Here is a 13611-nt window from a genome sequence, read left to right on the forward strand (position 1 = left end):
CTGATTCCCATGTTGCTTCTTCGATTCCATGATTCCTCCACCGTACTTTCACCGAAGCAATTGACTTATTCCTCAATTCTTGCACCCTTCGATCCAAAATGGCCTCGGGCTTCTCCTCATAACTTAGATCGGGATTTAGGACCATCATCTCTTCTTGGTGAACGATGTGTGTGGGGTCAAACACGTACTTCCTCAATTGTGACACATGGAAGACGTTGTGCACATTTCCAAAGCTTGGTGGTAGAGCCAACCTGTATGCTACCACGCCGACTCTATCCAAAATCTCGTATGGACCAATAAATCGGGGTCTCAGCTTTCCCTTCACTCCAAAACGAGTTATTCCCTTAGAAGGGGAAACTTTCAGAAAGACCTTTTCCCCGACCTCGAACTGTAACTCGGTCCTTCGAACATCCGCATAAGATTTCTGTCGATCTTGTGCCTCCTTGATCCTCCCACGGATTTGTCGGACAATCTCTATCATCTCTTCTACAGAGTCTGGTCCGAGAATTCTTCTCTCACCCACTTCATCCCAATAAAGTGGCGATCTACACTTCTTTCCATACAAGGCCTCATATGGGGCCATCTTGATAGTCGCCTGGTAACTATTATTGTAAGCGAACTCTACCAAGGGCAACACTTCTTCCCAACCTACGCCTCGATCAAGCACCACGGCTCGTAGCATGTCCTCCAATGCTTGTATCGTTCTCTCCGACTGCCCGTCGGTTTGCGGGTGGAACGCTGTACTGAAATTCAACTTAGTCCCCAACTCGCGCTGCAGGCTTGTCCAAAATCTAGAAGTGAATTTAGCATCACGATCAGATGTGATTGTCGCTGGAACTCCATGCAAGCGTATAATTTCCCGTACATATACCTTAGCCAACTGATCGGATCCATAAGTGGCACGAACCGGCACAAAATGGGCAGATTTGGTGAGGCGATCTATAATCACCCAAATCACCGTGTTCCCTCGCTGGGATTTTGGCAGTCCTATCACAAAGTCCATTGCAAAATGTTCCCACTTCCATTCCGGAATCTCGAGGGGTTGCAATTTCCCATAGGGCCGTTGGTGTAGCGCCTTTACTTGTTGACATGCCAGGCATCTCTCCACAAATGCCGCAACATGCTTTTTCATACCGTTCCACCAAAACTGTCTTTTCAAGTCTTGATACATTTTGGTGCTCCCTGGATGAGCAGCGTATGGGGTTTCATGTGCTTCTCTCATGATTTCCATCCTCAGGCCTTCATCCTTAGGCACACACAACCTTCCCTTGTATGTGAGACCATTATCCGCTGCCTCACGAAAATTTCCGAGTTCACCCGTCCTCACTTCTGAGCGAATCTTTTCTAGTAACGTATCTCGCCGTTGAGCTTCTACAATTCTGGCTCTTAAGTCGGGTTCCATCACCAACGTGGCTACTATCCCTTCCACAGTCTCGGGCATTCTCACCACTTCCAAGCGCATCTTACTGAACTCTTGGATTATCCTCTCCTCGATAGTAAGAAAGGTGGCCAGCTGAGATTGAGACTTCCTACTAAGAGCATCGGCCACTACGTTTGCTTTTCGCGGATGGTAATTTATACCACAATCGTAGTCCTTTACCAACTCGAGCCACCTACGTTGGCGCATGTTCAACTCCTTTTGCTCAAAGAAGTACTTTAGACTCTTATGGTCCGTGTATATCTCACAACGGACTCCATAAAGATGATGTCTCCAGATCTTCAAAGCATGTACCACAGCTGCCAGTTCCAAGTCATGCGTCGGATAATTCAGTTCATGGGGCTTCAATTGTCTCGATGCATATGCAATCACTTTCCCCTTCTGCATAAGCACACATCCCAGTCCCACCTTCGACGCATCCGTATATACCGCATAGTCAGTCTCTGGCTCCGGCACAGCTAAGATTGGTGCGGTGGTCAATTTCTCCTTCAACAACTGAAAGCTCGCCTCACATTCTGGCGTCCAAATCATCTTGACTCCCTTTTTCAGTTGTTGCGTCATTGGCCTTGCTATCTTCGAGAATCCCTCGATGAATCTTCGATAATAGCCCGCCAGTCCTAAAAAGTTTCGGATTTCGTTTTGTGTAGAAGGTGACTTCCACTCCTGCACCGCTTCTACCTTGGCCGGATCTACACGAATTCCATCTGAAGTTACTACATGTCCAAGAAAATTTACTTCCTTGAGCCAAAACTCGCATTTACTGAACTTGGCATAAAGTTTCTCGTCCCTTAGAGTTGCTAGGACGGTTCTCAAGTGCTCTTTGTGCTCCTCCTCGTTCTTTGAGTAAACAAGCACGTCATCGATGAAAACCAGGACAAACCGATCCAGAAATGGATGGAACACGCGGTTCATAAGGTCCATGAACACTGCCGGGGCGTTCGTCAGTCCAAAAGGCATTACAACGAACTCATAATGACCATATCTTGTTCGAAAAGCTGTCTTGGGTACATCTTCTCGCCGAACCCTCAGCTGATGGTACCCAGACCTCAAATCCATCTTAGAGAAGACTCCTGCCCCTCGAAGTTGGTCAAACAAGTCGTCTATCCTTGGTAGTGGATACTTGTTCTTCAGCGTTAGTTTGTTTAGCTCCCGATAGTCGATGCACATCCTCATCGTTCCATCCTTCTTCTTTACGAACAACACTGGTGCTCCCCATGGTGACACGCTAGGTCTAATGAATCCCAATTCCAGTAGCTCTTGCAGTTGCACCTTAAGCTCCTCCAACTCTTTTGGCGCCATTCTATAAGGTGCTTTGGATATTGGTGCCGATCCGGGCTCCAGATCGATCGTGAATTCTACTTGCCTGTCGGGTGGGGGTCCCGGCAATGCATCGGGGAAGACATCGGGATATTCACTCACTATCGCCACATCTTCTATCTTCCTGTCTTTCTTCTCCTCCCCATTCAAATAAACAAGGTACGCTGGACATCCCTTCCTCATCATTGTAGTGGCTTGCAGCGCAGAGATAATGGACTTGCGTCGGCTCATTGGGACTCCGTGAAACTTCATCGGCTCTTTTCCGGGGGTTTCAAACGAAATTTCCCTTTCTCTACAATGAAGGGTAACGTGGTTCTCCGCTAACCAATCCATACCCAAGATTATGTCTACGCTACCCATCGTCATTACTTGCAAATTATAAGCCACTAAACTGAGTTCACCTATTCCAAAGTTCACACATGCACAAGATCGGGATATATCTATAGCCCCGCCTACCGGTGAGGTCACACTCATAGTGGGTTCGGTCTTAATAGTAGGTAATTCCAAAGTATCCACACAAGACGTTGATATAAAGGAATGCGACGCACCCGTATCAAACAAGACAACTATAGGCATATTGAGAAGTGTGCCCATACCTGCCAAGTTTCCTTGCTCAAAGGTTTCTTTCCCGTTTGCCGGCTGTTTCCCCTTCAAGGCGTAGGCCCTTGCTTGCGATGGTAATCCTTGGCGGCGTTGTTGCGGTGGAGGTGCAGGTAGTGCCTGGGATTGTGGACGGAAACCTAGCTGGTTCTGTCTCGTTCCCGTTCCCATGTTCTTATTTGGGCAGCTTCGGAAGTAATGGCCACTTCCACCACAGTTGAAGCACCTAGGGTCTCGACACTCCCCGGCGTGGTACTTGAAGCACCTTCCACATTGAGGGTTCCTCGGCGGAAAGTTTGCCCTCGGTTGGAAAGTATTCTGTCTCCCGCCATTGTAGGGTGGGTTCCTCATGTGTTGTGGCCTCTTACCACCATACTGAGCCTGGTCACCATCCCACCTCCTCTTCTCTTGGTGGCCCGGCTGAGCTTGTAGAGGTGTCGCGTTTGTTGTTGCCACAACTCTTGGCTTAGGGAGTGCATCTTCCACGTCCAGTGCACAAGTCAAGATCTCCGAGTAGGAGAGTTCTCCTCGACAGGCCAATGCGGCCTTTATCTCATCTCTGAGCCCGGCCCGGAACTTCACCGCCCATTTCTCATCGGTGTCCATCAACTCGGGCGCATATCGTGCCATCTGCGCGAGGGCTCGGTCATACTCGGTTACAGTCATTCGGCCTTGGCTTAGTGTGTGGAACTCTACCACCTTGGCCCGTCTGTACGTCTTTGGAACATACTTGTTATCGATCTCTACTTTAAACTCCTCCCATGTTAGCGCCTCCAGGCGGGCAGGATTCATAGTTCTTTGCCGAGTCTCCCACCAGTAATCGGCAGCACCTGACAGTTGAAAGGTAGCACCAGCAATGCGCTCCCTATCTGTGCACTCCATGACCCTGAAGATACGCTCGAGGCCGCGTATCCACTCTTCCGCTTTGGATGGGTCTCCTTGTCCGTCAAATTTTGGGGGATTCTGCCTTGAGAACGTAACTATGAATCTTTCTTGTTGAGGCGGGGGTGGAGGTGGTGGTGGCGGTGGTGGTGGAGGTGGTGCCTCCACGTTGGGTCCTTGTCGTGGTTGGCGTGCACGTCTTGGCGGCATTCTGATTCAATATCCAAAAAGTGTTACTACAATTCTCATCCAAAATTACCACTTTCTCAAAATTTTCTTATAAAATCTTCATGTAGTATAAGATGCAACACATAGGATATATATATCAAAATCCAAATTCTCATTAAAAGAAAGAAGGCCAACATTGTTCCCAAGAGTAGATCGTACTGAAAGCAAAAACTGAAAAGACAACGAACTATTCTAATTCTAGACTACGACTCTATCATCCTCATCCATAGGCCCTTCCTCCGGGTCTTCGTCGTCGTCCTCCTCGGAGTTCCCTGGCAGAGCCTCCTCATAAACATCTTCATACCCTTGTTCACCCTCGTACATGCTCACATACTTGTCCTGATACACGACCCTCTCTTCCACCTCCTGTGGGGGCTGCTCCTCTCGAGAGTCCACCAGTGCACAATACACGGCTTTCCGAAAGCCAGCCATGTCACCCACCATGTCATCGGTAGCGGGCTCATGCCACGTGTACCTCCTCGCCGTTCTTTCGGCCCACTCCTTCCAGCTATCGGGAAGCAAATCTATTAGCTTCTCAATGCCGTCATGCTCTGTCACTCCGAACTCCTGAGCTGCCCTCCAGAGGGTGTCGAAGTGTGCCACGAACTCGATCAACGGTACGTGATCCTGCTTCCGGTACACTCTATAATCCCTGAGCACCCTCTGTGCCCTAAGTCTATCGCGATCACTCCGTCGCGGGGTTCGGAACATACGCGCCATCTATAGAAAAACAGAAACAACCGCCTCGCGTATAAAAAACAGAGTACATAACCGAAGAAGAGAGAGAGAGAGAGTGTGTGCAGACGTATCGATGTTCTAAATCCAAGCCCGCTGGTGTTCAAAGGCCAAAAGCTCTTATCTATCATAGGTCCAAGAAGCACTAGTGAAATTCTATCACGTCTAAGTTCAAACATTCAAAAGGCCAACACATACTCACATAAAAGCTCACATCAACATTCATGTCATCATATCATCACACACCAGCCACATGCTTTCATATAAGTTCATCATACATCAACAGTTCATAACACCATAACAGTTCATAACTCAAATAATTTCCAACTTTTCCACATCACTTTGTACCCTTCCACATGTCTCAACATTTACTTAAACTTTACATAAAAAATCATTTTCAACACCAAAATCACAATTTCTTCCACTTCCATATACTTTCCAAAATTTCGAAATTTTCATTACCTCATTTCAGGTTGAGTGCGATGAGTCGGATGTTGAGCCAATGACACTTTTGAAAACTTACTCCAGTCAGAAAAAGAATTTTTTTTTTTTTGGGTCCAGAGCAGAAAGAGAAAACCTAGGCTCTGATACCACTCTGTCACGCCCGCATTTCCTAAGGATAGGAAGTACGGTGGACCGCGACTAGGGGAGGAATAAAGAAGCGGGGAAGAAAGGGGAGAACAGGAATATTTGACCCAAAAGCATTTATTAAAAAGAAGTTCACTTCAAACATTGTACTAAGAAGACATTTCTAAAGTTAATGTAAACAGAGTTAAATAAAAACAATGTATCGGATTACAAAGCAGCGGAAAAGACCAAAAGACAGATGATGCCGGGTATGACGACACGACACCATCCAAAAGACCAAGTAAAAACACTCATTTGGCTTTCACTGCTCAACATCCGTCATTCCCATCGCCGCTCAACCTGCACATTAAGAAAACAACATGCAGGGCTGAGTACTTATTGCACTCAGTGGACACACGCCAAAATCATAGTTTGTCATGCCACATCAGTGTAACCTTGGGGTTTTAAGTGCAAGAAAGTAACCCAAGTACACAAAATATATTTCATAAATTCGACTGCGCAGTCATTTTCAGATATTGCCACCCTTATTCCCACTATCATACACTATCTGATCCAACCATGACAAGGGGCGTGGCCACACCCCAGGTCAACTAGACCGGCCAACTTGCTCTCAGATGGCTCCCGGTCTCGTGTACACTAGCCTGAGGGTTCGCAGCCCAACAGACCCGAATTCGATTAAACATATGTGGTAAACCACTTCAGATAGGTTTCAAAACAAAACAATTGGCAAGACAAACAGTTCACCTCCATAAACATTTCCGGAACAAAGTCCGTATTTAAGATAACCCACATAAAAGTAGGGTAGAAAAGCCCACCTCGATTGCTTAGCTTTTAAAACAGTTCCCTTCAACCACACTTTCCTCGAAAAAGATCACCCTTTTGAAAGATAAATAAATCATGATTAGAGTCAGGGTAGACGATGTTTAAACGACAATGCATGATTCCTACGTAGACGACTTCAACATCTAGCACGTTACACGAACACACACTTAACAACATCTCATAAGCCAAACACACAAAGACACGCCCGAAAACACACCCCGCACGCACCCGACACGCATACGACGTACTCAAAACGCGCACACGACACACACACAACACTCAAACTCCTGGCATACCCTTACTGTGCAACGGCTCACTTGGCTCGGAAAAGGTTCGGAAAAAGCTCGGAAAAAGGATCGGCGTCTCGGCCTGGCTCGGTGTCTCGGCCGCCTGGCTCGGCACCTCGGCCGACCGTCTCGGCCGCCTGGCTCGGCACCTCGGCCGCCTGGCTCGGCACCTCGGCCGACCGTCTCGGCCGCCTGGCTCGGCACCTCGGCCGCCTGTCTCGGCACAGCTCGGCACCTGTCTCGGCACAGCTCGGCACCTGTCTCGGCACAGCTCGGCACTTGTCTCGGCACAGCTCGGCACCTGTCTCGGCACAGCTCGGCACATGTCTCGGCACAGCTCGGCACCTGTCTCGGCACAGCTCGGCACTTGTCTCGGCACAGCTCGGCACCTGTCTCGGCACAGCTCGGCACATGTCTCGGCACAGCTCGGCACCTGTCTCGGCACAGCTCGGCACCTGTCTCGGCACAGCTCGGCACCTCGGCCGACCATCTCGGCCGTCCGGCTCGGCACCTCGACCGACCGTCTCGGCCGCCTGCTCGGCACCTCGGCCGACCACCTCGGCCGTCTGCTCGGCACCTAGTTTACACCCCTTTTCCTCTGACCCCCGATTCTCAAACCCTATACGACAAACACACCACGCATTCTACATCCCAAAACACACCCAAACACCTGGGATCATCCCTTCCAGACTCTCCACAAATCTGCCCTAGGCTGAACCCAACAACTCTCGGCCAACACACACGAAAACTCTCGAACCAAACACTGATTCCTCCGAGCCATCTCTTGGCCAAACACACCCACATACATCACAAAAGCACAACACTCAGAAACCCAACCATTGCACATGAAAACATCACCCAGAACACACCACACGCAGAACTGCGCAGTTTACTTGCAAAAATCATAGTAAAATCATACGACATCCAATGAAGCTGAAATTTACACACCACACCGAAGACACATCCAAGTTTATACGGTTAAAATTTCGTACCAAAAGGAGATCGTTTGCTCAGTCAAAACGGGGTCGGAACCCACTGTCAGTTACTAACAAAACATGCTCGACAACAACACATAATCACAAAACCTATTCAGCATCTAAACCTTCCCAAAACGTCCTACATGCATGTTTTTCGAATTAAACGAGAGTTGAGGCCTTGTATTACCTTTCCCGGATAGTTCAACGTAGTGTAAAAGCTTTACTTCCTCTTACGACTCCGATTCACGACGAAGGAGGGTATCACCTTGAGGAATCCAAGAAGATGATGAGAGGGAGTGAATGGAAGAAGGTAAAAACCGAGAGGGAGAAGGGAGGAAGCTTACCGGTGTTGAGATTGTGAGGGAGAAGAGAGAACCGATGATTGATTGTGATTGGGAAGGGAAAGATATCGGTTTTGTGGGAGTGGGGGGGGGGTTGAGAAGATCGTGGGGTGAGGGAGAGAACCGAGAGAGAGAGGGAGAGAGAGAGAGAGAGATATTTAATTTATTAATTAGGATATTAATTTGCTTTTCAAAAACCATAAACTAAAAATTCACACCCATAAATAATGTAAAACAAAAAAACATACCACACCATATCTTAAACAAGATATTCACAAAAAGCAAACACCCTTTAATTAAAAAAAACGGACATTACAATTGTAAAGCATTCATGAAATTTACAAACTAAAAATCAAATCTTTGTGTATAATTTCAATACCAATGATTTAAATATCTGTTACACAGTGCACGCGATGCCACAACAAAGCTCGTACGTGTAGATATAATGTCAGTGAATCTTCAGCAATATCGCAGTTGCAAGAAGAGGCTAATCGTTTTAGGAGGGAACGAAGCACTAAAAGGGAAGAAAAGGAGAGAACTTTCAACACTCGAAATCGAGCCAAACCTTTTTCTATAATTAGCTCAAGAATGTAGAACCAGCATCAACAATTACTATAGTACAAGAGCAGCATTACCTGTGAAGCTGCTGCTGCTGCTGCTTGTGTATAACTCACTCACTCTATCAGTTTACAGAGCACAGATAGAAACAAAAGGATTGCTATAAAATTCGCCTTCGACACATTGTAAGCAGAAGAGATATCATGTGCCCCAACAACATAAATATTCCCGGTAGCCTCATCTCTTACTTTGATGCTTGATGAACCTGTCATTCACACCAGAGAATACAACCTCACAGGATTGAACTTTGATAAGGGGAAATTCGGAAAAATCAACGATAGCAAGGGGTTCTATTAGAAAACACACAAGTTATATAAAGTATACTCACAGTTATATTGTGTCCATCCAATGGTCTGATTTTCCAGATCGTACAAAACGAGCTTGTCGGATAATACTATATCTGCATTTAAAAAAAACAAGAACAAGAATAAGATTGCATCAAAATCTGTCATGAAACGAGTTGCAACACATGAATTGATGATTTTAAGTTCAAGAAAAGCAGCTAAAACTACCTCCCAACAAAGTTATTTCCCTTCCGTCCTTTGTCTGCATCCCACTATTTTGCCAACCTATACAATATTCGGTCTCCTGCAAAATTGCAGTTGCAATATCATGGAGTTATCAGCCTTACTGAAAACATTTTGGGATCAAACCATATTACTCACACCAATTTTGAAGAGATAATTGCTGGGATGCACTGGCAAAACAAGAGAGTTCTCAAAATGGAAGTTTACAACTGGAAATCCATCATTCACACTGCAACAAATACATGAAACAGTCCATTATTTTTTATTTTTGGTTAGATAAAGACAGTGAATAAAATGTAAAGGCATATAAGAACGGGAGAAATGAAACAGTTACTCCTGACCAAATTATCACCACCTAAAGTACTTTTGATCGGACAAGTACCACGATACCGATTTAACTCAACATACTATAAGGCAAAGTATCAAAGGCCTAGTATTGTGCATAACTGTGTATGCTTTAGAAAGTGATAGGTCTGCGCATACACGTGAACTAACATAGAAAATTATCTCAGCCATGTAACTTACTTCCCACCGAAGATAAAACATTTGAACTGTTGCTCAACTATATGAGTTTGCAGATCTGGATGTTGCGCCATCATCTAGCTTGAGACGAATAGATAGATAGACAGATAGACAATTAGGGATGAAGGAGGACAAAGCGAGGCAAGAAGCAAAATAAATATAAATGTAGGCTGAGATGAAACTATCGAGAAACCAATGTTATACAAATTTCATCATTGCGTACCCGGTCCAAAAGCTGCTGATAAACCTCAGATGGAAGATACGCCAATGTTGTACCACTGTCAATTATAGTTCCTCTACTTGATCCCGTATCAAACAAGTCTGTTGGGAGGTTCAAGAATTGACCACCTACCTCAACTGATTTCAGATTCACATTGTAATGTGGCCTAAATTTAGAAAAATGTGACATGTTTCAGACAAACTATGGTAACATTATTTTACTCAAAATGCAAATGAAATACCACAGGCATTCTATCGCAAAATAACTCAAACTTTGATGAAGAAAAGACAGGGGAAAAGAAACAGACAAACAACCAAGTTAACATCACATACTCATTTGGAACAAGTGGTGTTCTGTTGACATTTGGCTGAACTACTTCTCCAATAGCAAAGATTCCACCTCCCTTGCTACCATCTAAGCAATGCGAAAAGATCTTTCTCACCTTTTTGGATGAAGCAAGTTGTGAAAGAATGGATGTATTTGCTTGTCCAAAACCAACTATTCCATCAACGGCCTCAGAAGATGAACCTGATTCTCCAGATTGTTTGGCTGAGCACCTATCTCAGATGTAAGATCAGAAAGCATAAGATACAGAAGACGTATGAAGATTATAAGAAAGCTCAAGCAAGTCTTATTGAAAGTTCAGCAGATATCAAAGAATATAATTTCTCCATATATACAAAAGATAGACTCATAGATCAAACATGAATTCTCACCCAAATGCAATGGATCCATTCATTGACGAGGTTTGAAGATTTCCAGTCACTTGGTCAAATCTAAAATTGTCCCTGACAAAGTATCCCTCAGTTCTGCTCCCATCTCCATAAGTAACAGAATATTCGCAGTTCATACCAGTCTGGCAATTTGCATTAGGGCTACTGAATGCAGCATCACAGAAATCTTGATCACAAGTGACCACCTTTCCACTGGAGGAAGCCGCCAAGTCATACTGCTTTAATTCTATCTGGAGGATTGAAAATCAAACATATAGCAGTCTTTCGAGAGAAGAAGAAACTTGCAGTTAAAAGAGCTGAATGTTGGACAGGGAAAACACTCAAAACAGTATTGACACGATCTTCAGATTTCATTAGAGAAGCATCAAGTAGAATGAAAATAAGCAAGAAAGAAGAAAGGGCCAAACATACATGTAGATCACTTTTAGTGGGACACCTGTCGCAATTGTGACAATTCACCCATAAAATATCACTTCCTGTATCTACTTGGACATGATAATCAACTGGAGGAGACCCGATAGTAATTTTGGTGTAATAGAGCCTGTTCAGTGAATCAAATAAACATTGAGATTCACAAACACAGAGCTTTCCACTACAACTTTGCAAACAAAGCATTTAGCGCCGAAACAAAAACAATTATTCACATTGCGGATTCGTATGACCGCGACAACTTGTGGCGCATAATTAACAAAAGTAAAATAGTGTTCCCACCGCTATATACAATTAATGTTCAATTTACTGCATGGTTTATAACTTATATTCACCACAGAACCGATGCTGGCATCAAGAAATCCAGTCTTGATTTCGTATGCCCCTCGCACGAGGACCATCAATGGAAATGATTACTCTCTCAATCTCATTCCCTGGTTCTATTACCCCTAATCACGGTGTAAAACTATTTTCCTCCATAAATTGTTTATATCAATACCATTTCTCCAAGACTGAATATTTCAACAGTATCTCAACACCAAACAAGTTAAAGACTATTCGAATTAGTTACTTTTCTCTTCGAGTAATATATCAAAATCAAAAAATGGACAAAAACCAGTAACCGACAGCAAAACAAAAGGCAAAAGGAATGATCTGACAAACAAACAACAACGCCTTATGAATCACCACTCATTAGTTTCAGCAATAATTGAATTTTAAATTGAACATATAACTCATCAAATCAAGCATTTCAACAAACACAGACCAAAATCACCAATGAGGGTGAAAACGTACGCAGCGCTAGTGGGCGAACCATCGCCGCCGAGCTGAAAATCAACGGCGGAAAGCATTCTTCCGTGGCGCCGCGAGTCGTGGGCTCTGAGCGCTCCCAGCGCCGCCATCCCCTCGCCGCGGCCGCCGTATTTGTGGTGAACTTGAAACACCAGATTGCCAGTAATCACCTCTGCCAGAATCAGCAAAGCCCAAAACAAAAGCAAGCACCTTTTCCCGGAATCCATCGCCAAATTACTTGAAAGAATTGAAATTGTAAACAAAGAAAGTCGATCTGTAATGGTGTGAATGAATTATGAATCGGAATCTGGGAAGAAGACGAAATTTAGCGGTAAAAGAAATGTGAAAGTTGACAAAATTGATGAGCTTTGATTTAGTAAAATTTCAACAAAAATAGGTCGGTTGAAATCGTTGGACTCAACCTCAAACCTACGGAGGTTGAGATAAAAAAAGGAGAGGTTTTATTTTTTCTTCTTGGGTTCAATTTGAATTCAACAATAACTCAGTTTCTCTCTCTAAATGAAGCTTCGAAGAAAGTGAGGTCAAGAATTTGTGTGTCTAATCTGCATTTATGAATTTTATTTCTGACTCACATTCTTGCTTTGTGTCAGACCACGCCACACGCCTTCAAAGTAATTTCAAGCGATAAATTATTTTCGAAAAAATAAAAATGGACTTTGACCTATTATATATGGCACATTTTTATTCGTATGGAGTGATATTCGATGGTTAAATAAAAAGAAAAATAAAGTAGAAATTAGAAAAAGTAGGAAATGAGTAAAGTAAGAAGAGATAAAAGGCTGTTTTTTGCCATAAAATGAAATGTGTCACTTATAATGAGACGGCGCAAAAATGAATACGACTCACTTATAATGGGACGGATGGAGTACTATTTTAGGGCCAAACTAAAAAGAAAAGTGAGTAATCTTAACCAAGATGGAGGTGTATTAATTTATTTGCTTCTTCTTAAACTATAGGCTCGTTCAATTTGAAAGATTATATCTCATGATTAAATATGCAGTATTATATTTGGTTCATGAGATTGAATCTCACAACTCAATTTTAAATGAATAATCATATGATAATGAGTCATAGCATTCTCTTACAAAAATAGTCTGATAATTTAATCTTAAATAGATAATTATATGATAGTGGACCGTAACAATCAAATGACACTCATAAATATTAAATACTCTTTTATACTCTTTGTTCAACAAAAATTGTCCGTTTACCAAAATAGTCATATTAGTAGACCTCTCGATTTTTAATGAGAATTTTAGTAATGCAAGAGAGATAATTCAGAAAAAATTATTAAAACAAGAAAGAAGAGAAAAAAATATAAGCTAAATAGAGTAATAAAGTGGAAGTGGAGGAAATATGACATTAATTTTGAATTGGAGGAAATATGACATTAATATATGTAGATAGACCAAAATATATAGTACATGAGAAGTGGAGAACTAAGTGGAAGTGGAAGTGGAAGTGGAAGTGGAAGTGGAGGAAATATGACATTAATTTTTGTAGATAGGCCAAAATATAAAGTACATGAGAGAC

General features: G+C 43.6%; 1 protein-coding gene across 1 annotated transcript; it reads right to left on the bottom strand.

The window, feature by feature from the left end:
• Positions 1-8486: 8486 nt before the first annotated feature.
• LOC121780246 (aspartic proteinase 36-like) lies at positions 8487-12612 on the bottom strand. Its single transcript, XM_042177787.1, has 11 exons — positions 12061-12612; positions 11248-11377; positions 10819-11066; positions 10435-10659; positions 10106-10268; positions 9886-9959; positions 9499-9589; positions 9346-9421; positions 9162-9233; positions 8851-9038; positions 8487-8729 (listed from the first exon to the last, which is right to left on the bottom strand). Exons 1-10 carry the CDS (start codon positions 12282-12284, stop codon positions 8890-8892), a joined length of 1452 nt encoding a protein of 483 aa, XP_042033721.1. The 5' UTR covers positions 12285-12612; the 3' UTR covers positions 8487-8729; positions 8851-8889.
• Between the last annotated feature and the right edge of the window lie 999 nt (positions 12613-13611).

The sequence above is a fragment of the Salvia splendens genome, chromosome 19 (assembly GCF_004379255.2).
Source record: "Salvia splendens isolate huo1 chromosome 19, SspV2, whole genome shotgun sequence".
Lineage (NCBI taxonomy): Eukaryota > Viridiplantae > Streptophyta > Magnoliopsida > Lamiales > Lamiaceae > Salvia > Salvia splendens.

Excerpts from the sequence above, each read along its gene's own strand:
- LOC121780246 (XM_042177787.1), bottom strand. The coding sequence starts at position 12,284 with ATGGATTCCGGGAAAAGGTGCTTGCTTTTGTTTTGGGCTTTGCTGATT. Across the intron at positions 9,234-9,345 it reads GGAAATAACTTTGTTGGGAG|ATATAGTATTATCCGACAAG; the intron begins GTAGTTTTAGCT and ends TTTTAAATGCAG. Across the intron at positions 9,039-9,161 it reads TGGATGGACACAATATAACT|GTTCATCAAGCATCAAAGTA; the intron begins GTGAGTATACTT and ends TGTGAATGACAG.